General features: G+C 37.4%; 4 protein-coding genes across 4 annotated transcripts in view; 1 reads left to right on the top strand and 3 right to left on the bottom strand.

Moving 5' to 3' along the window:
* The window catches only part of LOC139952087 (nuclear receptor-binding protein-like), a 90,229-nt gene extending 64,111 nt beyond the window's left edge, over nucleotides 1-26,118 (top strand). Inside the window, exons 15-21 of the transcript XR_011787867.1 lie at nucleotides 547-731; nucleotides 10,994-11,181; nucleotides 15,769-15,911; nucleotides 22,661-22,805; nucleotides 23,743-23,872; nucleotides 24,285-24,338; nucleotides 25,789-26,118. The gene's annotated coding sequence lies outside the window, so the exon portion shown is untranslated. The remainder of the gene's footprint in view (nucleotides 1-546; nucleotides 732-10,993; nucleotides 11,182-15,768; nucleotides 15,912-22,660; nucleotides 22,806-23,742; nucleotides 23,873-24,284; nucleotides 24,339-25,788) is intronic.
* LOC139952345 (uncharacterized) lies at nucleotides 771-4,982 on the bottom strand. The gene is made up of 2 exons (XM_071951455.1): nucleotides 4,837-4,982; nucleotides 771-3,169 (listed from the first exon to the last, which is right to left on the bottom strand). The coding sequence occupies exon 2, from the start codon at nucleotides 3,153-3,155 to the stop codon at nucleotides 1,359-1,361; it is 1,797 nt and encodes a 598-aa protein (XP_071807556.1). The 5' UTR covers nucleotides 3,156-3,169; nucleotides 4,837-4,982; the 3' UTR covers nucleotides 771-1,358.
* LOC139952388 (tripartite motif-containing protein 2-like) lies at nucleotides 6,172-9,187 on the bottom strand. The gene is made up of 2 exons (XM_071951504.1): nucleotides 9,034-9,187; nucleotides 6,172-8,035 (listed from the first exon to the last, which is right to left on the bottom strand). The coding sequence occupies exon 2, from the start codon at nucleotides 7,999-8,001 to the stop codon at nucleotides 7,084-7,086; it is 918 nt and encodes a 305-aa protein (XP_071807605.1). The 5' UTR covers nucleotides 8,002-8,035; nucleotides 9,034-9,187; the 3' UTR covers nucleotides 6,172-7,083.
* LOC139952085 (uncharacterized) lies at nucleotides 15,943-20,863 on the bottom strand. The gene is made up of 2 exons (XM_071951038.1): nucleotides 20,728-20,863; nucleotides 15,943-19,789 (listed from the first exon to the last, which is right to left on the bottom strand). Exon 2 carries the CDS (start codon nucleotides 19,752-19,754, stop codon nucleotides 17,925-17,927), a length of 1,830 nt encoding a protein of 609 aa, XP_071807139.1. The 5' UTR covers nucleotides 19,755-19,789; nucleotides 20,728-20,863; the 3' UTR covers nucleotides 15,943-17,924.
* Nucleotides 26,119-27,008: the final 890 nt, after the last annotated feature.

The raw sequence follows: 27,008 nt of genomic DNA, 5'->3' as shown, positions 1-27,008 counted from the left end.
AGATTTACAAACAACTTACAGAGTTTACAGAAGGTAATGGTGAAAGACTTCTCTTGAATGTTCCACGAAATGCTTTACTTTTTGAGAAAACATTCAAACAATATCAATTCTCGATATCGAGAATTACGGATTTAGCCTATTTTAAACACAATGTCATGACACGGCGAATCGTGCGGAAACAAGGGTGGGTTTTCCCGTTATTGTCTCCCGACTCCGATGGCAATTGAGCCTAAATTTTGACAGGCTTGTTATTTTATATGTTGTGATATGCGAAGTGTGGGCCTTGGACAATACTGTTTACCGAAAGTGTCCAGTGGCTTTAAAACACCCCCAAAACCAGTTAAAAGCTGTTTTGTTTTTTGGGGTTTTTTTTTTGGGGGGGGGGAGACGATGGATGTGAAACAGAGTTTTCAGCTGAGTCCTTTAAGATACACTGGTAATTGACATTGCTCAATAAAACCGGGGCCTGGAGGGTTTAACGTACTCAGTTTAACCATATAAAGCACTTTTTTTAACCCGCTTTTATTTATCCTCTTCTTATTTTAGGAGTCCCTCATCTTTTCCACCTGGCTTCCCGGAGTGTGAAGCTCTTCACCATGCTAACCCACGACCCACAAGATCCCAGTCAGTCTTGGACTTCCACGGTTGGTGCTGAGGACTCAGTGAAACTCTGAAGTCACTTCAAAGAGAGTTCTGAGACATACACAAGAAACAGAAAGCTGACAGTACAGGTGAGTGTTATTCTTGACTTTTAAACTCAACACTTTTATTCCATTACATCATTTATGCATGCCACAAAAATCTTCTAAATTATTCTTTATTGAAATACATTGAGCGCCAAATTGTTGGGTGGATATTACATGTATGTAAGCCTGGGTGACTGGGTGATCGTCTAGTTGCGCCTCAAGTAGTCCAAACGCCAACAATAGTCGCAAATAATGTTTAATTCCTTAGATGCATTGTTTGCCGCAGGCGCAATAAAGTAACAACCACGCTGTGTTACTGATGTCTAATTGTGTTTCTTAAGTAAATTATGTTGTCGTGAATATTCGTGAGTGACACAATTGGCTTACTAAGCAGTAGCTGCTACTGTTTTTGTAGTGGTCGTGGCGGCACGATCAACCAATTCGTTGAAAAACAGTAGTGTCGACTCGACCAAGTAATCAATAGTTGTGACTTTGACACTAATTGCACTAGTAGCTAAGGGTTTACTTAAAGGTGTTGGCTTTTCTGATCCAGTTGTCATGGGATTAGATTATTAACTGTCTTGCAAGAAGTACATGTACGCTGTCATCTCCAAAATTAACTTAAATTGTTTTCGCTTTGTGAACCATTAAGTCAAAGTTTCATGTCTGTCTTTACCCATGGCAGTAGATTTGAACTGATTCATGTGTAGCCACAATTAGATCACCAGCTGGTGTGATTGTAATACCATTTGGATCAGTGCAGCCTTTAGTGATGCATCCAATGTACTGGCCGTCAGGACTGTAATGTTGGATCTCACCTGTGGATGATTCGCAATCCCATACAGCAACATAGATGCTGCCATCCTTGTCGCAACATAAACCACGAGGATACTTGGACTGTTTGAAATCTACTGAGAAGACGATACCACCATTGTAGTTTACTGAAACCATCTTCTTGCCAAACCTGTTGGTGTAGATGAGTTGCTGTTTGTGGACAGTCAAGTACTGACCAATCCCTGCAGCAGGCAGTGTTGTGATGAGGGTTCCATCTTGTCTGTGTAGAGAGATCTCTCCATGGTCGCCAATACCCACTGCTATGAGATTATTGTCATCCACTGCTATACATGATGGATGGATGATTGGCTGTCCACCAAGTGTGAACTGATGGAGACACTTATATTTTCTATTGAAGATCTTAATTCCTGCATGATCTAAAACAATGACCTCATCATTTGTGTTCACAGTCACTCCCCTTGGTTTAAAGATACCTTTAATTGACAGGTCATTTACAAAGACCTTCGATTGGGCATTGCTGTCTGCTAATATTTTGATCAAGGCGCTGCTTATTGAATCGCATACAACAATGTCGCTACTGCAGAAGGAAGCGACATCTAATGGACAGAAGTTTTGTATTTGTTTATCTCTGTTCTTATATCTGGTTATTTCTGTTTTCAGTGTCCATGTCAGTTTTGTCTTGGGTTTGCATGCTGTATCTGAAGCAGAAGCTGCTCCTAGTTTCTGTTCTTCTTTTATTTTCAGTCTCCCGAAAGATTTCTGATCATCTTCAAAGTCAATATTAGTCAGATCGCTGGTCACTTGTTTGGGCTGTATCTCTGTGTAGTCTTTGAGGTCTTGCAAAAGTTTCTCTATCAGGTGTAGATTCTCAAAGAAGTTTACTTCAACCATGTGGTGATTAACTACAACTTGCTTATTCTGTGCTTTTGTCATTTCATTGTTATTTGTGGCTAGTGCAGTTTCTATTTGTGTGGCTTTGTCTTCATAAGTCTGGGCTAACTCCACCATCAGTTTGTTTTCTTCCTCTCTGATCCTGGCAACCTCCTCGGCAATCTTCTCATCTGCCTTCTTGGAGATCTGTGCTTTGGTGGAAGCAAACATAGAATCTAATGTCTTGCGAGACATACCTATGTCTTCCATAGCAATCTTAAAAGTTATGTGATGTTGTCCTACTGCTGCTAATATTTCATTGGCTTTCTTCTTGTAGTTGTCAACAACCTCTTTCAGTTCAGTAGCAGGATGCATTTTGTGATCCTTTGCAATGCAAGTTGTGCATATCAACTGTTTGCATGAGTCACAGTACATGATAACATCCTTTCCAGTATGCTTGCTACATTTAGAAACAGACCCCTTACCAGGTGGTCGACTTTCTCGTTGCCTCTGTAGCTCCGTCTCATGCTCTCTTATTTCATCCAACAAAGAAATCAACTTGAAATCGGTTCGTAACTCAAAAACTCCTTTTCTAGTCAGTAAAGATTCACTGCGGCATGCTGGACAAGTTAGTTTTGTACTAGTTGGGTTAGTCTCTGCAAGTTGTTGAAGGCATTTCAGGCAATATGAATGAGAACACTCCAGCATCTTGGGCTCCTTGAAGCGGTCCATGCAGATTTGACACTCAAGATGTCTGTGGCTGATCTTTTGCAGGAGTGGTTGATCTGTTACTCTTGAAGCCATCTTGACGTGGTTACCTGTAATTTCAATGGGGTATAATAACAACATAAATTGCATAACATACATAAAAATTTGTTTGCGCTGCTTGTCAAGTGTCCACATAGTCACTGATTTTTCCATTGTGGGACTTAAAGGCAGTGGACACTAGTGGTAATTACTCAAAATAATTATTAGCACAAAACCTTACTTGGTAACGAGTACTGGGGAGAGAGGTTGATGGTATACATAATAAAACATTGTGAGAAAGGGGTCCGTCTGAAGTGAAGTAGTTTTCGAGAAAGAAGTAATTTTCATCGAATTTGATTTCAAGAATTTGAGGTCTCTAAACCAAGCATCTGAAAGGGTGTTTTTCTGTCATTATTATCTCGCAACTTCCACGGCGGATTGAGCTCAAATTTTCACAGGTTTGTTATTATATGCGTACATGTTGAGATACAGCAAGTGAGAAGACTGCATGGTCTTTGACAATACCAATAGTGTCCAGTGTCTTTAAGCCGCCTGGTTCAAACTTTCTGTGACTGCGACTGCGACTGCGAATGCTATACGATTGTTGACATCACAAAATCGCAATGAATAATTTGCGTCAGTTGACTTGTGTTCAACTCCTGCAAAACATTATCTGCGAAAACAGCCCTTTGACATCTAAATTTGTTTTCGCAGTTGCAGGAAGTATAAACCAGGCTTTATAAATGACAAATTGCCCTCAAAAACCTGGGTCTCTTCAACTCAACAAAAACGTATTATTTAAGAAATATTCTGCTTGGACTTTTGTTAAGGCTCATACCTTTAGGTTTGAAAAGATGATTAAACCAATTTATATGCTGCTTATTGAGTCAATCTACATACATGTACGTCATAGCTGACTCAAATAGAGCTGACCCAAATACAGTTGATTACATGTAGTTTAACTTGACTCAGATGGACTTCAATCAATTATCTATAATACATGTACATGTTGCTGACTCAAATAGAGTTCATTAATTTTAGCTGACTCAACTGGACATGATTTAGTTGAACTCATTCAAGTGAAGTGGAATTGAGTCATCTATGCCTAAGTAACTTGTTAATTCCAGTTGACTCAATTGTAATTCATAAAGAAAATGTCTGTAATCTATTAAAAAAAATGTGTTGTACCTTAGAGCTAGGGGACAAGTTACTCATCCATGCATGTCCTAACTTATGTAGGACTAGCCTTACATGTAGGTTTGTAATATCTCCTCTAACACTAGTCCTAAGTTAGTCCTTTGAGTTCTTTGTGAAATCGACCCCCTATGTTTCAGTCAATTGTGTCTAATCAAAACCTATTCGGTGCATTGGGTCATGATGACATTTCATATCTGTTATTATGGAAACCTTGGAGGATTTTGGTTGATCAGAAAGTCAGTCAAACTGTTAATTGATATTAGTTTCTGGCATCGATCAGCATCAGCAACTGTATGGGGCACTGTTTGGTTGAGTACTTGTCAAAATAATGAAGGGAACAATTTCATTCAGCACTTCTGCATAGCAAAACATTTAGACAAAACAGACTTTGTGCACACAGAATGCTAGTATTTAGTAAGCAAATGGTGAATTCGCAGTAGCAACTATGCTACAATTCTATAAAAGGGTAATCATTCACTGTGTTATGTCCTGTTTTGAAACGAAAGTAAATGTTCCTAAACTAGTTATCTCTGAAACATACCTTTGCTGTTTGACCCTACTGCAATTTACTTGAACTGTTACGGAAGAAGTAACATTGCCCGGTTGTAACCAAGTCGTTCAGTCCATACATGTAGCACACACACTGCCCCTTACATTTGATCCCCTTACATTTGATCTGCTTATAATGTAATGTACATTTAAGCCTACAGCAGTGATGTGTCAGTATCAATAGTTCACTTCACTGTGTGAAACACCATAGATGCAGACAGTTACTCAACGACATTGAACCTATAACCTTTACATCCTGGGAGCTGTTAAAGGCAGTGGACACTATTGGTAATTGTCAAAGACTAGCCCTCACAGTTAGTGTATCTCAACATATACATAAAATAACAAACCTGTGAAAATTTGAGCTCAATTGGGCGTCGAACTTGCGAGATAATAATAAAAGAAAAACACCCTTGCCACACGAAGTTGTGTGCGTTTAGATGGTTGATTTCGAGACCTCAAGTTCTAAACTTGAGGTCTTGAAATCAAATTCGTGGAAAATTACTTCTTTCTCGAAAACTATGGCACTTCAGAGGGAGCCGTTTCTCACACTGTTTTATACCATCAACCTCTCCCCATTACTCGTTACCAAGGAAGGTTTTGTGCTAATAATTGTTTTGAGTAATTACCAATAGTGTCCACTGCCTTTAACAGGAATGCAACTCTAACGCGGATTTCCGCGTTTTTGGGGGGGGGTAGGTTACGTGTTTTTTTTTTTTTTTTTTTTTTTCAGATTTTCTTTTTTAGCCTAATATATGCCTGGCATTAACAGTGTGCAACTACAATCATGTAAAATAAGCCTAGTACATGCTAAAAATGCACCTAAGATTTTCTAGGGTACCATTGTGGGTATCATGTCCCATGGCGTTTCGGCTGCCTCGCTCCGCACTTGCGTTGTGCCTTTGAAAATTTTCCTCTTTTTTTTTTCAACGGGCAGTTGCATGCCTGCTTTAAAGGCAGTTATAGTTTGATGCAGGAAACAAATCATTTGACATAATCCTTGGATTTGAAAAGCCTGTTTAACCTTTTAGGGACCATTCATTTCTGTAAAAATCATTGTTGTTTTCACATTTTAGAAACAGCAACAAGTTGCATCTTCATAGAGAGCGAAACTTATTAAGTGCTGCAATTAAAGTTATCTTGCATACATGTCTTAGAGGATATGATTTTTTGATTTTTTTATGATGCACAAGCCACATGTACTTGAATAAAATATTTCTCTCTAATAGTAAGTATTTTATAGTTAAAGCTCTCACATTTAACTGACGAGATTTCTCTTTTTTTTAATGTACACTTCCTTTATTCAGAATTCAATTTATAATGTCATTCACAACCAGGGCCCAATTTTATAGAGGTGCTTAAGCAAAAAAATCCTTGCTTAGTAAAATCAGATTATCGGCCAAGACCCCACTCAATTGTTATGCTAAGTAAACAACAGCTAAATACCAGTCTCAAGCAATGTACATGGCATGAAATTTTGGCCAGTAACATGTGTAAAATAAGCCAGCTATTTTCGTGCTTAAGCAAATGTTTTGCGTAAGCAGCTCTATGAAATTGGCCCTGTATAACTAGCCCACTATTAAGCGTGTAAGAGCACCGGACTCAATCTCTGGTGTTTCTGATCAGCAGAGCGTGGGTTCGAGTTCCAGTCTGAGCAAGATACTTTACTATTGCTTTGTCTTTCGGAAGGGAAATTACGCCTGTGTACTACATGTAGTTGATTCACAAATACTTTCGTTTTAAATACAGTATGTAGCTTACAGCAGACCATTAAGTTCAATGAGAGATTGCCCTGTTTTTGTATTTCTTCGATCTTACATTGTTTTAGCAATTTTGGGATCTTTGACAATGTTTCTTTCTTTACTTTTACCACATTGATATTAACTTTATAATAAGTCAGTGAGCTTTCAGATTTTAAAAATGAATTTATATTATTTAATATGAGAATACAACACCTGTATTTTGTCTTGAATCTCACTCATTGTGTCCATATTTAACTTAGCCTTTCGAGTTTGTGTTTTCCTGCACACCAAAAGAAAAGCAATTTCAGGCCTGTACATTATGCTTCGTTTTTGAAAGGGCAAGGGCACCAAGGCGTTTTCTCCTTGGTAAAAAGGGCACCCAAATGAGAAAATTGTAATTTCTACTGGAGCATTTTAAGGGCACCAAGGCAATAACCAGGGGGTACTGAGGCAATCCCCTCTGTTGCCTACGTGAAGTATCAGGCCTGCAATTTGATTTAAAAAGAATTGAATTGAATTGAATTGAATTGAAAGTCCATGTAACTCAACCCATGGGGCAAATTAGCTGGTTGCATCTCTGTGTATTTCATTATGTCTTGTAAAAGTTTTTTGATGAGAAGCAGATTTTCACAGCTGCTTGATCCTCCATCCATGAGTAGGGTTACTTCATCTTTTTTGTTTTGTGCTGTGGTCATTTCTTTGTTGTTTGCTGCCTTTGCATTTTTCATGTACTCGGCTCTGTCTTCATGAATCTTATCTAATTTATCCATCAGTTTCTGCTCCTCTTTTCTGATCCTTGCAGTCTCCTTGGCAATCTCCTCGTTAGCCTTCTCAGAGATCTTTGCTTTGGTGTCGTCAAACATAGAGTCTAAATTCTTCTGAGACTCGACTATGTTTTGTGTGGCAATGTTAAAATTAATTTCATGTTGCTCTACCACTGCAAATATTTCAGTAGCTTTCTGCTTGAGTCTCTTTAAAATCAAGCTCAGTTCAGCAAGTTTGTGCATTCTGTGGACTTCTCCAATGCAAGTTATGCATATTAATTTGTCGCATGTGTCACAAAACAGTATGAGATCCTTATCAGTATGGTCAGTACATTTAGAAATGTACCCCTGACCAGTTTGAAGTTTTTGTTGACTTTGTAGCTCAGTCTCGTGCTGTTTTATTTCATCTAACAAAGATGCCATCTTGAAGTCTGTGCGCAAACCAGAAACCCCTTTTCCGGTCAGTGAAGTTTGACCACGACACACTGGACATGTTATCCTCAGTTTCTGTGCAAGTTGTCGGAGGCATTCCAGACAAAATGAATGAGAACACTCTAACATTTTGGGCTGCCTGATACGATCCATGCAGATTTGGCATTCAAGATGTCCCTTACTGATCTTTTGCAGGAGTTGCTTACTCGTTGAAGCCATCTTGTAAGATTCTTGAAAAGCTGTTAACCTGTAACTGTGGTAGAAAGAGAATACACCAACATTGATTGTCACTTGATGTTTATAAACCACTAGATATAAAGGAAGAAACTATAAATAATTATAACACACCTCTTGCTTGTTCTGTATTCTGGTTGGCTGAAACAGAGTCACGTGGGATGAACTAATATAGTCTGGTGATCGCGCGCGTGTTTTGCAGGAACTAGTACCTGAGCGGGCACTAGTCTTTTAAAATAGTGCCCGGTTACAGCGTCCTCTCTTGACTTGAACCGTGAACAGCGACTACAAAACTTCCTTTATTTTCCAGATTTCGGTTCTTATTTGACATTTAAGACCAAGGTGTGTTGTAAAACACATATTGACTGGCATAATTCGGTAACTAGTGTATGTGTATTCTCCCTCAGGCATGTGAATGACCAGCAGAGGGGCCTATTTCCCTCTTTTAGTCACTCAAACTTCCTTGGGGAATAAACATACACTAGTTACCTCATTGCCAACCAATATGTATAATTATAGTAAACTTGCAAGTACAACCATGAGTAAATCTCAACACCATGAGTGTTGGCTCTGAAAAGAGCAGCTGTGGTTTCGACATTTTGAACAATATACATTGCTCGTCTTCAGGTCACTCAATGTTTCGAACAGTATACTCTGCTCAAAACAGAGAATAGAGTATACTGTTCGAAACGGTGAGACCACGCCAGCTCTTTTCAGAGTCAACAAAATGCAGAGCTGCCGACTCTCCCCGATTCCGTAGATTGTTCCCTGAAAATAAACCAATCTTTTCAGGTTCTGATGAAAAAATTAGACAATCTTTCTGATTATGGAAACTTAACGCAAGTTTACTATTTATTCAAATTTTCTCCATGTTTATCCACACCATGCAAAGCTTCAAACAGTACCCACTAGATCTACATACATTATAAAACAATTTCATAGACCGACTTGGGGCTCAAATATTTGATGCCATGCAAACCAGGATAATCATACCTCAAATCACATTATTATACGTACCTAAAAAGTAATAGTTGTTTCAGTAAATTCTACCAGAAAAGATGTCTGAAGTGTATCAAAATAACTGCTGCCCGAACAGTTGACAACGAGTAAATTCCATCAACAATCTGTAGCACTACCATAATAGCACAACAATCATACTGCAGTATTACTGGTAAGGCCAAACAAAATAAATGTTGTGTTTACGGTAACCCGACCGACCTGAATTTTTTGCGGCCGAATTGCCGACCTCAAAACATTTTTCTAAATATTTTGTGAGTTGGTAAAATTTAAAATGAGAATTTTAACATGTTGCCTCACTTTAAAACTGTTTATTACGACTTACCAGTGTAATAATGCATTTTTGCAAAAATCATGGCGATATCAAAACTTGTGCACCCGGCCCACGCCTAGCCTAGCTTACTGCACTGCCGCAATTTTTTCTGTGAAAGGTGCACGCGCCACCCGATGCCCGGCCCCGACGCACCCGCTGTGTTCACAGCGTACTTCGGGGCGATCCAATGTCACACGAAACGAAATTGGGCCCCTGGCAGCCGGCCGCATATTGGACACCACAACAAAACACGGTACAACAGTACAGTACAGCTAGCTGTCAGTGGTACAGCACGAAACGAAATTGGGCCCCTGGCAGCCGGCCGCATATTGGACACCACAACAAAACATGGTGTAGCTGTCAGTGGTGTACAGCACGTGGGTGACCGGCCGCGTACGTTTACAACACGTTTTACACTACGGACAGACTGCGAATGAAAACTGCATCAAAACATGGCGTCGACGTCAGGCAGTTCTTCGTGCGGTAACATGAACAAATTGTTTAGCTTGAAAACAGAAAAGTGCCTCCATCAGCCAGCCAAGTTGAAGCTAGTAAACATCGATGTCAGCAAGACATTTCTCAATATTTTCGAAGATCACAATGGGCCAAACTTTTATCACGTTTGTGCTCACAACACACATTCAGATCAGATCAGGCTGACATTCAAAATAATAAGTTTGACCCTCAAAAGTGTTTATTCATTTTGCTATATTATTTTGGGGAAAATGTGAGTTGTGAGTTTCGGCTCTGTTGTTAATGTTATGGTACACCTTGCACCACTGAGCCTACTGAGTGACATCATTTTCACCCAGCAACCCGGAGGTTCGTCAGTCTGGGTAAAGTGCAAGTAAGTGTACAACAATGGAATGAAAAATGTGAACAAAATAACCACACCTCAAATTGAAAGTTGGTAAAACTGATGTCAGCATTTAAAACATGGCCCTGATTTAATGGTAAGATAAAAAGTTTCCTTGTAACTTGACCTATGTTATGTTTTTTCTAAAACAACTTATAAACTTTTATATTTTACCACTTTCCAACATGAGGGTTTATAACTTGATGAGTCGAACAAGGTTAGTATAATTCATGGTAACGGGTTTAAAATATTAACAAATAACTCAAAATTCAAGAACTTAAAAATAAAAATAAAATTACAAAATAAAATTATTTTCCTACCTACCTACCTGGAATTTTTTAGGGCCGTTACCGTAAACACAACATTTATTTTGTTTGGCCTAAGGGGAATCCCAAGTTCTATTTTTAGATCTCCACGTCATGTACATGTACATGATGTATGACAGCTGTCGGAGTATTCAATGTCAATGGGTTAGTGTTGCAGGCCTGTATGCCTTTGTTTTTGAAAGGGAAAGGGCACCAAGGCACTTTCTCCTTGGTAAAGGGCATCCTATGAGGAAACTAGACATTTCTACTGGCATTTTAAGGGCACCGAGGCGATGACCAAGGACCATGGAGGCAATTGCCTCTGTTGCCTCCGTGATCAGACCTGGTGTTGTATGAATTTTTTCGCCCTAAATGAAGTTAGGACAGTAGACTCTTTTAAAAAAATACAAATTTATCATGCCTTGGACAATGCTCAATATACGGTAAAATTTGTTTAACCCTTTTTTTTTTATCTTGCTATTTTAGGAGTTCCTCATTATGTCCACACAGCTTCTTGGAGTATGAAGCCCCAAACCATGGTAACCAGCGACTCACAAGATCCTAAGTGAGTCCAAGACTCCCTGGTCGGATGCTGAGGACTTAACAAGTGAAGCTCTGAAGGCACTATCAGGGAGAGTTGGCTCTTACAAGAAACAGAAAGCTCACTATGAGAGGTGAGTGAGATTCTTGACTTTGCAATCTTGATACTTTTATTCCATATTAACATTATCCAATTCAATTCTATTCAGTTAAAGATTAAAAGATTACAGGTTAAAAATATTTATTGTCACGATAAAAAACATGAAATTTATCTTCCCTGTGTAAAAGATAATACATACAACAGAGGTACATGTATATTAGACAGCAATAGACAACAAAAATGGAAAATTACAATTTACATAAGTACTACTACATGTATAAAGATTGAGGGCATGTAAACATGAGGGCATGTAAACAAATTTAAAAAACTGTACTCATCCTTAATAGGCAATTACATTAGTTAGCCAGCTCCATATCAAAACAATAGCAAAATTTAGGGCTAGAAATTGACATTAAATAATATTAAAGAGTACATAGTTTTTATAACAAATGTTAATAAGCAGAAGTGTGAAAGTGGTTGAAACCACAGCAATTATGTAACTACAGAGGAAAACATAAATTTAATGTTTGCAATAACTTGAACCACAAAAAGAAGTAAATAAACAGTGCCGGACCAGACTTTCAATATCCTGCACGAGAAAACAGTTGAAAAGATTGTGCATTTATACAGCCAGCTCCATATCAAAACATAGTACAGTTTAGGGCTAGAAATTGACCATAAACAATGTTTAAAAAATAGATTTTGTGACAATAGGTGAAAGTGGTTGAAACACAGCAAAATACATGTATGCAATGACATATGAAAACAGAAATTAAAATTACAAAAAAAAGTAAATAAACTGTGCCAAACCAGACCGCCAAATAGCTGAAATCCTGTACAACTGAAAATAATAATAATAAATAATAATTGTGGCTTCTTAAATAGTGCACATGTCCGTCACCCAGTGACGCTCCTGGCGCTGTAACATACAGTACTTCCTGCAAGATGTGGGACTACGATTGAATTATGAGACCTAATTCTGATAGCACCATGTAATGCTTTACAAGGTGCTGTGGCGCAATGGCTGGTATGGCTGGGTTGTCGACCATGAATGTATTTGGAGGTGTTGGAACGCCATAAACTTCCCTGTGGCAAAGAAGAAACAACATTTTTGTTATTTATGGGGGGGGGGGGGCCTTCAGCCCTCACGATGAGAGCCCTGCTTTTCATTTTTGTGTTTTCCTGCATAGAAACAAGAAAGCAATCAGTTTTCACACCAGTCATGGCAAGTTTAAAAGAATTGAATTGAATTTGTGTTTTAAAATTTCTTTTATTTAAGCGGTGTATTCCTATCATTGGTTCATGAGTTCTCGCTCATACAATACAATAGACCCTGCACAAGAAAAAAGAATACAAAAGCAGCAAAAAGCAACCCAAGTTAAGACTTAAATTTCTAAGAAGTACATAGTTTTCAAAAACACAAACAGCACATCCAACCAGAGGCATGGTACAGCATTTTGGGTGACGTCAATGGGTGACGGATATGAGAGCCATATTGAGAAGTCTATTATTATTACTACTATTATTATTAAGAGGCACTTAGGCATTGACAAGGATTGTCTTCGTTGTCTCTGGGAAGGATCAGGCCTACAACCTCAAAAAGAAGAAGCTTTCGAAGAGAGATATTAAAAGGAGGAACGCGAATAAAACCAAAATTGAATTGAAAGTCCAAGTAAATTAACCATAGGTCATGGGTTAGATGGTTTCTTCTCTGTGTAGTTTTTGAGGTCTTGCAAAAGTTTTCCTAAGTGGATAAGATTTCTACAGCTGCTTTCTCCCTTCAAGAGTGTAGTGAATTCATCTTTGTTCTTTTGTGATGTGGTCAATGCGTGTGTATTCGTGGCTTTTGCAAGGACCATTCCCTTGGTGATGTCTCTATATTTTTGTTTTGATTCTGTTTTCAGTTTTCTCTCCTTCTCTCTAATCCTAAGAACTTCTTCATCAGCCTTCTTTGAGATCTGTTCTATTTCACTGGCAAACTTATCATCTAAACTCTGTTGAGACCTAGCTATCTTTTGATTGGCAGTGTCAAAGTTATCTTGTTGTGTCTTTATAACTGCACAGATTTTATCGGATTTTTGATTGAGATTGTCTAGGATCTCTTTTGGCTCAGCGATTATGTGCATCCTGTGATTGTGGCGGAGGCAAGTTACGCATATGAATATGTCACATGAGTAACAAAACAATATGAGATCCTTATCAGTGTGTTCAGTACATTTAAAAAGAGACTCCTGACTTGCTGGTTGATTTTTTTGTTGACTTTTTAGCTCAGCCTTGTGCTGTGTTATTTCATCCAACAATGAAATCAACTTGAAGTCTGTGTGCAGATCAGAAACTCCTTTTCTGGGCAATGAAGTTTGACCACGACACATTGGACATGTCATTTGATTGTTTTGACACTGATTTTGTGCAAGTTGTTGAAGGCATTTTAGACAAAATGAATGAGAACATTCCAGCATTTTAGGCTCCTTGAAGTCGTCTTTGCAGATTTGGCAAACAAGATGTCCGTTTGTGATCTTGTTTAAGATGGACTCTGCCGTTACTGTCTCTGTCAATTTTGAAGACATCTTGTTGGATTCTTGAAAAGCTTGAGCTGTGAGCCTGTAGTTGTTATAAAAAAGTAAACATACCAACATTAAACGTAACCTTAAAGGCAGTGGACACTATTGGTAATTACTCAAAATAATTATTAGCATAAAAACTTACTTGGTAACAAGTCCAAGTACTTGCAAGTAATGGGGAGAGGTTGATAGTATAAAACTTTGTGAGAAACGGCTCCCTCTGAAGTGACATAGTTTTCGTGAAAGAAGTAATTTTCCACGAATTTGATTTTGAGACCTCAGATTTTGAATTTTAGGTCTCGAAATGAAGCATCTTTATTTGTTATTGTTGTTTTTCTTGTAAAGCGCTTTGAGGCTTGTGTGAAGCGCTAATAAAAGCTGTGTATTATTATTATTATTATCTGAAAGCACACAGCTTTGTGTGTCAAGAGTGTTTTTTTCCAAAGGTAGTTATCTCGCAACTTTGATGACCAATTGACCTCAAATTTTCATAGGTTTGTTATTTTTATGCAGAATGTTGAAATATGCATGTACACAAAAAAAGAAGACTGGTCTTTGACAATTAGGCCTACCAATAGTGCCTAGGACTAGTCCTTAGTTAGGACTACCTTTGTGAAATCCACCCCAGTGTCTTTAAATATTAATTTGGTCAACCTTTTGTGAGTTTTACTGTCAGTTCCTTTAACTGATTTATTAGTTAATAGCCCATGCATGAAGAGAAAAGAGACTGACTCTGTGTGTCCAAACCCAAAGCAACATCAGTAACTATCATGAAATGGCATGCTTATTTTGAAGCATGAATAAGATAATAAATCAACAAAAATCATCAAATAAACATCTAATGAGAAGTGTAAACATTTCTTAAAATATATCTCAACAATTCCTACTGTGGTTTCCTTTAACTTTATCTGTACTATAAATAATCAACTTACTTGAATTGGAGGAAACTAAGACGATTTCTTGAAGCACAGCATCAAATCAAATGTTGACTTGCAGGAAGAATTTAAATCATCAACCTGTTGAACTTTGCTAGAGTAGAGCCCTTAGATGTTTCAGTCTTTCTGTGATTGTGACAAATGTAGAAAATAAAATCTATATTTTACTAATGGTGGAGTGAAGTTAAAATATGAGTAATTATTTTTGAAAAATACTTGCCTTTTTGAGATTCAAATGAACAGAGAAAAACAAATTCTACGAGAAGGGTTATGTGTGTTGTTAAAATTACTCATCAAATTGTGGAAATCCCCATTTCGTTTGAAATCTCTGCATGTGGGCTTACACCAGTGACATAACAATAGACTGCACTGCCCTGTGTGAAACACCACAGATGCAACCTTGGAACCCGTACATCGTTTTCCATGAACAGAAGTCACAGGCAAAACTTTATACTCTTGTCCTATTGTTTTTGTATACTTACAAATAATCAACTTACTGGAATTAGAAGAAAGTGAGGCAATGGGTTGAAGCACAGCATCAAATCAAATGTTGAACCTTGCAAGAAGAAATTCAATCGACATTCTGGTGGACTTTTGTAGAGTGACATGCCCTGGTTGTTACTAGTTATTGCTGACTGTGGGTTACATGAATGTGGGAAAAACCCAAATCTATATTCAGCTCATTGTGTTGGTCGAATGATTTAATATTGCATGAATAATTTTGAGTAAACTTCCTTTTTGATTCTGCGTAAAGGGTTTTGTGTGTTGGTTGAATATTCATCAAATTTGACAGGTTATTATGTGAAGGTTGCTAAGGTCATGTTTATTGGCTGGCTCTGTTAGAGTTATTATGTGAAGGTTGCTAAGGTCATGTTTATTGGCTGGCTCTGTTAGAATGTTTATCACAGGAATGGAACTGACTTGATATGGGTTTGTTTGTAGGATTTTAAAAGCATAGAGGTTATTGTTGTGGTTGGTTGAATCATGGAGGTGGTTGAATGGATGTGTAAGCAAAGCTGGCTAATAATATATTTCGTCTTCCTTATTTAAACCGTGCTACTCCCCAAAGACATTTTTATAATCGTTGGATCTTTTATCCTGTACTCTGATCTTCTTTTATGTCAGGTGATCCTCATCTTGTCTTCACACAAGATCCTTAGTGAGTGTCAGACTCCCAGGTCAGATGCTGAGGACCTTACAAGTGAAGCTCTAAAGACACTATCAGGGAGAGTTGGCTCTTACAAGAAACAGAAAGCTCACAATGAGAGGTGAGTGAGATTCTTGACTTTTAAACTCTGATGTATTTATTCCTTATCAATCATTTATATGTGCAACATAGTATATTTAAAAGTTTGTAGTTTGATAGACTCGTATGCGTTTTATTTATACAACTGAAATATATATTGTCATTCATTTTACAATATCTTATGAAAAGAGAAATACAGCTCTTCAAGAATCTGTGTGGTACATAAACTTGCACTACACACTTCTTGAACTTTGCTGGCCTGGGATTTCATTCTTGAAAGGCCGTTTCCATTCTGCAAAGGGCACTTCTATTGCAAAAGCTGAAAGTCTTTGGGAAATGTAAGGGGCACCAAGGCCAAGACCTTCGTGACCTTATAGTTCCAGGCCTGACTTTGGTATTGGGAGACTTTGGAACGCTTGGTGGCAGCAGACATACCAGACCATTCCATTGTTTATGTAGTTTTTGCACATTACCAAAAACAATTGGTACCGTATGTAATAAGTCTACTGCCACCTAGCATCCCAAAAGTTCCATAACTGTCACTAAATATTATAAGTCTTAATAAAGAAAGTTTACTTGTTCAATCAAAACAGGCAACTTGGTACTTCTAGCTATGAGTAAAGTATGCATTATAAAGATTACATATTCTTTTAAAGAAAATACAATATCTACAGTTTGCTTGTAACAAAGTTGAGATTTTTCTGATTTTATACAAAAGTTTGCATCTTGAAAACTGAATTTGCGCGTACAAAGGCTCTGAAAACCGGACAACTCAAATGAGTGCTATTCCATTCCTGCACAGGAGCGGGTTGGTTTCAGCATGCATAAAGTTAATATGAGCTCACATGTTGAGAAACATCGACTTTTACTTTCTTTGTAACATTTCCCACAAATAATACAACTCAGAGAAAATGGGAAGAATATGTCAGTGATCATTGTACAGCTCGGTTCATACTTCCTGCAAATGCAAATGCAACGCAAATTTTGAAGTGGATTTGACGTCAGAACTCTTGTTTTTGCTGCGATATTCGCAAGAGAGTTGGGGACAACGCAACTGCTGCGAATTTTTTGTTGTGAATTTGTGTGTCAACATTCGTATCGCATTTCGCAGGAAGTCTGAACCGGGCTTACCTCTACAATGCTATTCTCAAAATATCGTTTTTCAAGTAAGGCTGTTTTTCCATGGAAGGGCCTTGTTTATAAAACTGAGTGGTTTCAGGTGCAAATCCTGCTCTTTTCTAGTCAATCTGTCTTTTTTCACCACAATTTGAATAGCCTTCTTACTACATACTGTCCGTTTACCATGACATATTGTTAAATTGAAAAAGAGTATTAACATTTGCAGACCACAGTCATTTTTAAAAATCTTGTTTCAAATTTTAACTTAGAACTCCAGTTAAAAGTGAATGTTCCAAGTAATAATAATAATAAAACAGTATTTATATAGCGCAATATGAATTGGCATTCCTCAAAGCGCTTAACAGCAAAATGAAAAGCGTTACAAGAAAACAAGAACTTATAGGCCTAAATTCCCCCAATTAAATCCCAAAACAAATTATTATAAAATTAGGCCATACCAGCTGTTACCTACACGTATATTAAATTATTAAAACCATTAAAAATACTACAAACAACTAAAGGATCTGAAAAATTACTTTTTAAACAAAGTAGCAACATGACATAAAAGATATCCCAAGACTTGATGTGGGTTTCTGAGTTAAATATGATATCAGGTTACAATCTTTAAGACACACGTACTTAATTGATACTATTAGTTCTTGAAAGAGTTCTCTTCATTTTTGTTTGTCTGGATTGTCCGATGCTATAAGACTCTCATCAAGAGACTTAATGCTTCAAAGCAAGAGGACGAACCACAAGGGAATTGGCAATAAGGGTGTACGCAAAGGTGTGGCCTTTTCTGATCCGGTTCTCTTAACTCAGAGTTATTGCAAGAAGTTCCTGTCCTCTCCAAAGTTAACTTAATATTTTGACATTTGGTGAACCATTACCAATGACTACAAGTTCATGGCGGTCTTTACTTCTGGCTGTATATTTTAACTGATGCATATGTAGCCACAACCAGATCACCAGCTGGTGTGATTGTAATACCATTTGGATCAGTGCAGCCTTTAATGATGCATCCTATATACTGGCCGTCAGGACTGTAATGGTGGATCTCACCTGCTGATGATTCGCAATCCCATACAGCAACATAGATGCTGCCATCCTTGTCGCAACATAAACCAAGAGGATACTTGGACTGTTTGAAATCTACTGAGAAGACGATACCACCATTGTAGTCCACTGAAACCATCTTCATGCTAAACTTGTTGGTGTAGATGAGTTGCTGTTTGTGGATAGTCAAGGTTCCACCAATCCCTGGAGCAGGCAGTGTTGTGATAAGGGTTCCATCTGGTTTGCGTAGAGAGATCTCTCCCAGGCTGTCATATCCCACTGCTATGAGGTTATTGTCATCCACTGCTATACATGATGGCTGGATGGGTTGCTGTGTACCAAGTTTTAGCTCACGGAGACACTTATATGTTCTATTGAAGAATGTTCTATTGAAGATCTTAACTTCTGTATGATCTACAACAATGAGCTCATCTTTCTTGTTCACAGTCACTCTGCTTGGATTAATGAGACCTTTAATCGACAGTTCTTTTGGGAGGACCTTTGATTGTGCATCGTTGTCTGCTGATATTTTGATCAAGGTTCTGCTCTTGATATCACAGACAACAATGTTGCCATTGCACAAGGAAGCAACATCCAACGCACAAAAGTCTTGTATTTGTTGATCTGTGTTCATGTATGTTGTTAATTCTGTTTTCAATGTCCATATCTGTTGTGTAAGTTTTTTCTTGACTGGCTGTGTAAGCTTTCTTGCTGCAGCAGAAGCTGCTCCTTCTAGTTTCTGTTCTTCTTTTATTCTCAGTCTCCCGAGTGATTTCTGGTCATCTTCCAAGTCAATATAAGTCAGATCGCTGGTCACTTGTTTGGGTTGTATCGCTGTGTAGTCTTCTAGGTCTTGCAAGAGGTTTTCTATCAAATGTAGATTCTCAAAGAAGTTCACTTCATCCATGTGTTGATTAACTGCAACTTTCTTATTCTGTGCATTTGTCATGTCATTATTATTTGTCGCTTGTGCAATTTCTATTTGTTTGGCTTTGTCTTTATAAGTCTGGGCTAAATCTACCATCAGTTTATTCTCTTCCTCTCTGATCCTTGCAACCTCCTCGGCAATCTTCTCATCTGCCTTCTTGGAGATCTTTGCTTTGGTGGCCCTAAACATAGTGTCTAACAGCTTCCATGACATACCTATGTCTGCCATAGTGATCTTGAATTTATTGTGATGTTGTTCTACTGCTGCTAATATTTCATTGGCTTTCTTCTTACAGTTGTCAACAACCTCATTCAGTTCCGTGGCAGGATGCATTTTGTGGTCCTTGGCAATGCAAGTTGTGCATATCAACTGTTTGCATGAGTCACAGTACATGATAACATCCATATCAGTATGCTTGCTACATTTAGAAACAGACCCAGGACTAGGTGGTTGAATTGCTTGTTGTTTTTGTAGTTCAGTTTCATGCTGTTCAATTTCATCTAACATAGAAGCCAACCTAAAGTCAGTTTGTAGATCAACAACTCCTTTTCCACTGAGTGAAGTTTCAGCGCGACACACTGGGCATAGTAGTTTTGGACTGGTTGGGTCAGTCTCTGCAAGTTGTTGAAGGCATTTAGAACAAAATGAATGAGAACACTCCAGCATCTTGGGCTCCTTGAAGCGCTCCAGGCAGATTTGACATTCAATATCTCGCTGGCTGATCTTCTTTAAGACTGACTCGACTGTTACTCTTTCAGCCATGTTGTATGAATATTGAAATAGTTTGAACTGTTAACCTGTAAATCAGAAAAAAAGAAATAATACCAACATCAAATTAACCTACTGTAGATGATTAGATTACAGGGTTTGGTTTTGGTGGTTTTTGTTGTTGTTCTGTAAGGAACGTTACAGAATTGGTAAGAAACACAAATCGTGAAGATCACAGATCAACATAAAACTTACACGGTCTAATGATGATGGTAGTAGAAAACATCCCATGAAATATTGTTGTCTGAAATGTCATATTTGTTGAGAATTGAGCATTTTATTCATTTTTCTTTTTGCATCGATGTCTTGTAAAAATCTGAATCTATAACTGGTGCAACCATGAGTCCATTTGGTAATGCAAGTTCTCTCTTCAACTAGTGTGGTGTTCAAAGATTGCTCAAGAAGATTGCCTGTCTCTTTTTGACATTTTAACCAAGAATTATGATACAAACATTGAATGCATGAACAAAATGCATTTAAATTTTCTTGTTGTGGATCCATGAATTTTGTAAAGTGTTCAGCTATAAAGTGTTAAGTGTTGCACACAAAAAAAGACACAGAAACTTGTTCACCCCAATACTTTGAAAACCCTACTTAAAAAAGAAACATGTAAACACAAACACCAACCAGTTCGCTGTGACATAACCAAGAAGTGGTATTGGCCTTGGTGCCCCTCAAAAGTACTCTTTGCAAAATAAAAATGGCATTGCCCTTTTCAGAAATATAATTCCAGCCCATGGATTGTTTGGTAACAAACATGAAAAATCAATATACCCATCCTGTATCTATTTTCATATTGGAGGGTCCATTATTGCGTCATTAAAAACATGGCGAAATGTAGAATGGCACAAGACTCATGTTATACCAATCGGTTGACAAGGATCTATGTGGTAGTAAATGTAAAAAATATCTATAAGACACAAATTAAGAGTAAAAGAAAAGTAAAGGTAATTTTTTTTTAACTTACTCAAAGTCAAAGCTTTCTTATCATCCAAGGTAATATGAGCTGTATTTGAGGATTGTGGTGTTCACAGTATGTAATACAAAACACGATATAAGAGCTGGTTTATTTTCAGTCGCAATGTGTCAACAACAAATGTACAGCACATACAACATACTTGTACTTATATTGTAACTTTGTAATCAAAGGTTGGCTGACACGCCCCCTAAAACCAGTAAGTTATGATCAGTTCTCTGAAATTGTCTGGGCTGTCGTGACGTTTCGAACATTATATGTAAATGAACATGGACTTTAAACACACTCAATGTGATGTACATTGAGATAACGATGCGTTAATCATGAACTTTACTCATTCAGAATGAATTCAAATTGGTATAGTATTCTAGTCTAGGTATTTTTATCAACAATAAGTTGTATAACCAGTTCTCCCAGCGAAAAAAGGGTCAAGGTATTAAAGATGTGGTAATTTTATTTAATTTTTCATCTACGGAAAAACTTTGCGATCAACTCTCAAGGTGATGTTGCACTGATTCTTGAATTGTCTCCAAGCATGATGACTGATAACATGTTGACGACTTTGTACCTTATTATGTTTGAAGATAATTCACTCATACCGAGCAGTTAACTAGAATGAACAAGAGCTTCCTTTTATCAGTGTTGAGAAACATTGACTTTTACTTTCTTTGTAACATTTACCACAAATAATCCACATCAAAGAAAATGTGACCAATATGAGTTATCATTTTTCCTCTACACTATATGCTATTCTCAAAATATAATTTTTCAAGTAAGGCTGTTTTTCCCTAGAAGGGCCTCGTGTTTAAAACTGGTGGTTTCAGGTTCAAATCCTGCTCTAGTCAATCTGCCTTTTTTTCCACAACAATTTGAAAAGCCTCATGACTCCATTTACCATGACATATTATTGTTAAACTGAAAAAGGGAAGTAGTTACATTTTTGCAGACCACATTCATATTTAGAAAATCTTTTTTCAAATCCCGACTTAGAACTCCAGTAAAAAATGAATGCTGTTCCAAGTAGCAATATCATGACACCTTGTAGTTATGTTGTAACTTTGTAATCAAAGGCTGGCTGACACACCCCCTAAAACCACTTAGTTATGATCAGTAGTTCTCTGAAATTGTTTGGGCTGTTGTGATAATACGAACATTGTACGTACATGGACTTTAAACATACTCAATGTACATTGAGATAACGATGCGTTTATCATGAACTTTACAGTAAAAAGTGAATGCTGTTCCAATCAAAAGATATTCCAAGACTTGATGTTGGTTTCTTCTGAGTTGAATATGATATCAGATTACAATCATTTAGATACATGTAGTTGATATTGAGTTCTTGCATGATTTCTTGAAAATGCAACCAACAGGTGTTGAAAACAAGTTTGTTTTTTTGAAAACCAATACTTTAAAGGCAGTGGACACTATTGGTAATTACTCCAAATAATTATTAGCATAAAACCTTTCTTTGTAACAAGTAATGGGGACCTGTTGATTCTGCATGACTCCATGAGCAGACTGTAAATACGGACGGAATTGCGGAAATTCAAGGGTGTCAAACACAGAATCAAAATTTGATAAAACTGCTGGACTTACCCCTTGTGATATTTTCGATTTTAGGCCCAAATTTGACGAAAGTGCTGGACCTTCCCCTGGTGATTTGTTCTATTTAAGGCCTAAGTTTGAATGCATTGTAACAGTTGCCTTGCTAAATTTAATCTTAAAGATGTTTTTTTCTTAGCAAAGTGTTATGTCACAGTGCAAATCACTGTGGCAATATTGATCTTCATCTTTGAATCTTTGTGCTTTGTGAAAGCGTCTTGCAACATTGTTCTTCATGGCTGTATCAATTAAGAGTGCACTCATGTATTATGATATTATTATTAATAATTTGATTGTCATTTCTTTTTTTCTTCTCCAGAAGTAATCCAGACAGAGATTGTCCGATCTTCAGTCACGGTGGCTTTCCATCACACTGAGCAGAGATGTCTCAATCTATCAATGTTGAAGTCTTGAAGGCTCTCCAGCAATCTGTTTTGACTACTCAATCAACGTCATGACTACAGGTACGATTCACACTACTATTCCCACTACTGTCTATAAGCAAAACTTTTAAAGGGACACGTTGCCTTGGATCGGGCGAGTTGGTCTATGAATAACATTTGAAACCGTTTGAGAAAAAATGTTTTTAAAGTACAATATAACGATCCACACAAGTATGCCTTGAAATTGCGTGGTTTTCCTTTTACTTTAATCACACAGTCAGTCATTTTGTGAAGTCAAAAATCCACATACTAATTTATTCATGCATTGCATTGCTTGCTGTTGAACTAAGTTTGTATACGTCTAATTTCCCCGTATGAAAACAACAACGTCATCAAAACATGAAGCTGAGTAATTGACAAAATAAAGTCACTTTTAAATCCAAAGTGAAGACAAGTTTCGAGTTATATGAAGGATGCACTAAGGTTAAAGAGCTCCAGTTCTTTGGGGATCACAGATTTTTTGGGCTGATGCTTTTTACAAAGTTTGGCACCATTCAGTTCAAGTTGATCAACCTGATGGTTAAGAGAAAGTTTCATGGGTGTACGGAATGAGACCCTTGTATAGCACAGCAAAATGCTACTCAAAATATCTCAGTTGCTCAACAAAAATCACCATTTGCTGCTTGTTATTAGCATCAGGCATGACGTATTTACTACTTTAGTTTGTTTTCGTTTTTTGTTGTACTTTGGGGAGGGGGAGTCCAAATAGTTGTTATTAGCAAGACCTATAAGAAGTATATTATAGTGCACATAATGGCCAGGCCTTTTACTCGATAACATTTTCCTACTTCCAAAGACAAAATATTATGCATGTAACCTTCAGTTTGTAATTAACATGTTAAGTCCACACAGTTGGCTGTGCAAAATTCCTGGATGAAGTCGTTCCCTAACTTTGATGATATAAATTGTTAATAAAATGTCAAACAAAATTCAAATGACTTTTTGTCATCTTCTACAGATCAAGTAATCCAGATGCAGAGTGTCAGATCTTTGTTCATAGAGGCGGACCAATAAACATGTCAGAGGAGTTATCAGCAAATCTGTGAAGGACGAAGCCAGCATTGTGACAACTTGACCGACTTCAAAGGGTAAAAAAACAATATTCTTTATCCCCGATGCAAATTTAACATCTATTATAAATCCTTGTGGTACCTGCTGCCAAAGCATAGGATTCGAACTGCCTCTAGATACCGGGCAATCTCGGTAGTCTAGTTGGTAAGACACTGCTCTAGAATGCAAGTGTCCATACACTGCATCTTGATGTAGAAAAAACACCTTCATGTTCCTTAGAAGTTTCATAGAAAACAGTATTTTCTGTCTTTTGAAATGGGTTTGGGTGCACTTTGATTCTGTTTCAAACACAAATAATATAGCATTTTATGTTCGAACCCAAAGCTCCTAAAAATGGTTTGATGTTTTGAGATTTGCATTGATGGTCCGTTGATATTTTAGACAACATGTTTAAACTTTTTTTCTTCATTCATTCTTTTATCTACACAGTTCCTCATTTGATGTTGGCAACAATCTACCGTGGCAAGTCAATCAACTTTGAAGGTAAGATACATTTCTCTGTATCAGAAAGGCTAAAAGGCACTGGACACCTTTGGTAACCATTGTTGGCATAAAAACATTCTTGTTAACGATCAATGGAGAGCTGTTGATAGTATAAAACATTGTGAGAAACGGCTCCCTCTGAATTAACGTAGTTTTTGAGAAAGAAGTAATTTTCCACTAAAATACTTGAATTTGATTTTGAGACCTCAGAATTTGATTTTGACTTTTCTACATTTTGATTTTGATGTTTTGTTCTTTTTACTGCTTGAGCCTTTAAAAATTGGGTCAAAATGTTACGCCAAAAGCTTGCACAAAATCCTTGTCATAGTGTTAATAGTAGGCAGGTCTGATACTTCACGGAGGCGACGAAGGCGATTGCTTCCGTGTCCCCTGGTCATTGCCTTGGTGCCCTTGAAATGCTCCAGTACAAATTTGCAATTTCATCATAGGGTGCCCTTTACCAACAAGAAAATGCCTTGGTGCCCTTACCCTTTCAAAAACGAAGCATACAGCCCTGGGGAAATTGAAACACTGCAGTATCAACTATTTTGAGAAAAGATTCCCTTCAGAGGATATGAATAATCTTTCACCCGAAAAGCATTTGAATCTGAAAAACGATTCATGCATGAATTGTCTCTCAGATTTTGAAGGGTTGGTGTCCGATGACGAATGCTTTGGCCAGAGTTGGTACTTGCTGTCACTTCTCAAAACGTTGAAGGGTTTGAGCTCAATGTGAAAAACTTTTTGGCTGTTTTCCCAGCAAGTAGACACTGTTTTAAGCTGAAAATCTCACATGTGAATTTTATTGTTGATGTCTTTATAGCTTTGTTTGTAGACAATTTAAAGACGGTACTTCTTTCTCGAAAACAACGCCACTTCAGAGGGAGCCGTTTCTCACAATGTTTCATTCCATTAACCTTTTCCCTTTACTCGTTACCAAGTCAGGTTTTATGCTAAAAATTGTTTTGAGTAATACCCAATAGTGTCCACTGCCTTTAAGGGATTTCTCTGCTTTAACCAGTTTTCTTTTTTTTGGTTAAACAAATCATCCCCCCATCTTTTTTCTTCAGATGTATGTTGTACACCATGTATGGCTTAGTTAAAGATTTTCTTTACTATCATTAATATGTACATGGGTATAAACCAAAAATTAATATTCTTTATCCCCGATGCAAATTTAACATCTATTAAATCGTTTGCAGTACCCGCTGCTAAAACATAGGATTTGAACTGCCTCTAGCTACCGGGCAATCTCAGTGGTCTAGTTGGTATGACTCTGCTCTAGAATTGCAAAGGTCGTGGGTTCGAATCCCACCCGAGTATACAGTGCTAACACACATCGGTGTATATGGGTGAAGACCAAAAATTAATATTCTTTATCCCCGATGCAAATTTAACATCTATTAAATCATTAATATTGTTTCTCTTTTCTTTCTTTCATCCTCTACAGATCAACTTATCCAGACAGGGAGTGTCGGATCTCCATTCAAGTTACAGTCCATCACCGGTGGAGATGCCTTTTTCGAAGTGTTTGTAACTCTACATTTATAACTACTTGTATCTGGGATGGATCTTCAGGTTTAATCTAATATCACCAAGATAATGAAGGCTTTTTCTTGAAAGAGCATCTTTGTCTGCAAGATTAATATGTGCACATCCTGAGTGGTGAATCATTCATACTTTCCTTGTGTGGTGATCTACCTATACTTACCCATGGTGAAACATTCATACTTTCCTTGTGTGGTGATCTACCTATATTTACCCATGGTGAATCATTCATACTTTTCTTGTGTGGTGATCTACCTATATTTTCCTTGTATGGTGAATCATTCATACTTTCCTTGTGTGGTGATCTACCTATATTTTCCTTGTATGGTGAATCATTCATACTTTCCTTGTGTGGTGATCTACCTATACTTACCCATGGTGAATCATTCATACTTTCCTTGTGTGATGATCTACCTACACTTACCCATGGTAAATCATTCATACTTTCCTTGTGTGGTGATTTTCCTATAATTTACCAATGGTGATTCACTTATACTTTCCTTGTGTGGTGAATCATTCAAATCAAAATTCCAAATCGGTATGTCAAAGGCTTAGTTGTATGTAGTTATGTTTCTATCACTATTCATTTAGGCCGTTCAATTTAGGTGTGCTGATGTATGGAGTTGACAAACTTGGTTGCCATATAGTGGAGCCGGCATGGGAATTTTTCCTCCGTTTAGGGAGGTTTTTGCCCATCTCATATATCAGCAATTAGCAGCCATGCAACTCTTCAGCTGGTCAGCTGATTTTATGGTTTTGGTTATCTCTGCCATTGAAAATTAAAAAACACAGTACAAAGTGTTGCTGTGCCTGTTTCTGGAAACGTCAAATTTTTTCCAAAAAAATTAAGAGTTGCATATCTGAAATAGGTGACACTTTAGTGTCTAAATAGGTTCATTTGGTGTCAAAGAAAGAAAAAAAACAGTACAAAATATTGCTGTGCCTGTTTCTGGAAATACCATTTTTATTTTCTCAAAAACCAGATTCGCATATCTGAAATAGATGACACTTTAGTGTCTGAATAGGTTCATTAGGTGTCAAAGAAAATTTGACACTTCATCTAAGGTGTATTTTATTGGTTTTGTTGTAGATGAGTAAACATTTCATTACTATTTTACATGT

The sequence above is a fragment of the Asterias amurensis genome, chromosome 20 (genome assembly GCF_032118995.1).
Source record: "Asterias amurensis chromosome 20, ASM3211899v1".
In the NCBI taxonomy this organism is placed as follows: Eukaryota; Metazoa; Echinodermata; class Asteroidea; order Forcipulatida; family Asteriidae; genus Asterias; species Asterias amurensis.
This window is presented reverse-complemented; position numbering and strand designations above follow the sequence as displayed.

Excerpts from the sequence above, each read along its gene's own strand:
- LOC139952085 (XM_071951038.1), bottom strand. The coding sequence starts at position 19,754 with ATGGCTGAAAGAGTAACAGTCGAGTCAGTCTTAAAGAAGATCAGCCAG.
- LOC139952388 (XM_071951504.1), bottom strand. The coding sequence starts at position 8,001 with ATGGCTTCAACGAGTAAGCAACTCCTGCAAAAGATCAGTAAGGGACAT.
- LOC139952345 (XM_071951455.1), bottom strand. The coding sequence starts at position 3,155 with ATGGCTTCAAGAGTAACAGATCAACCACTCCTGCAAAAGATCAGCCAC.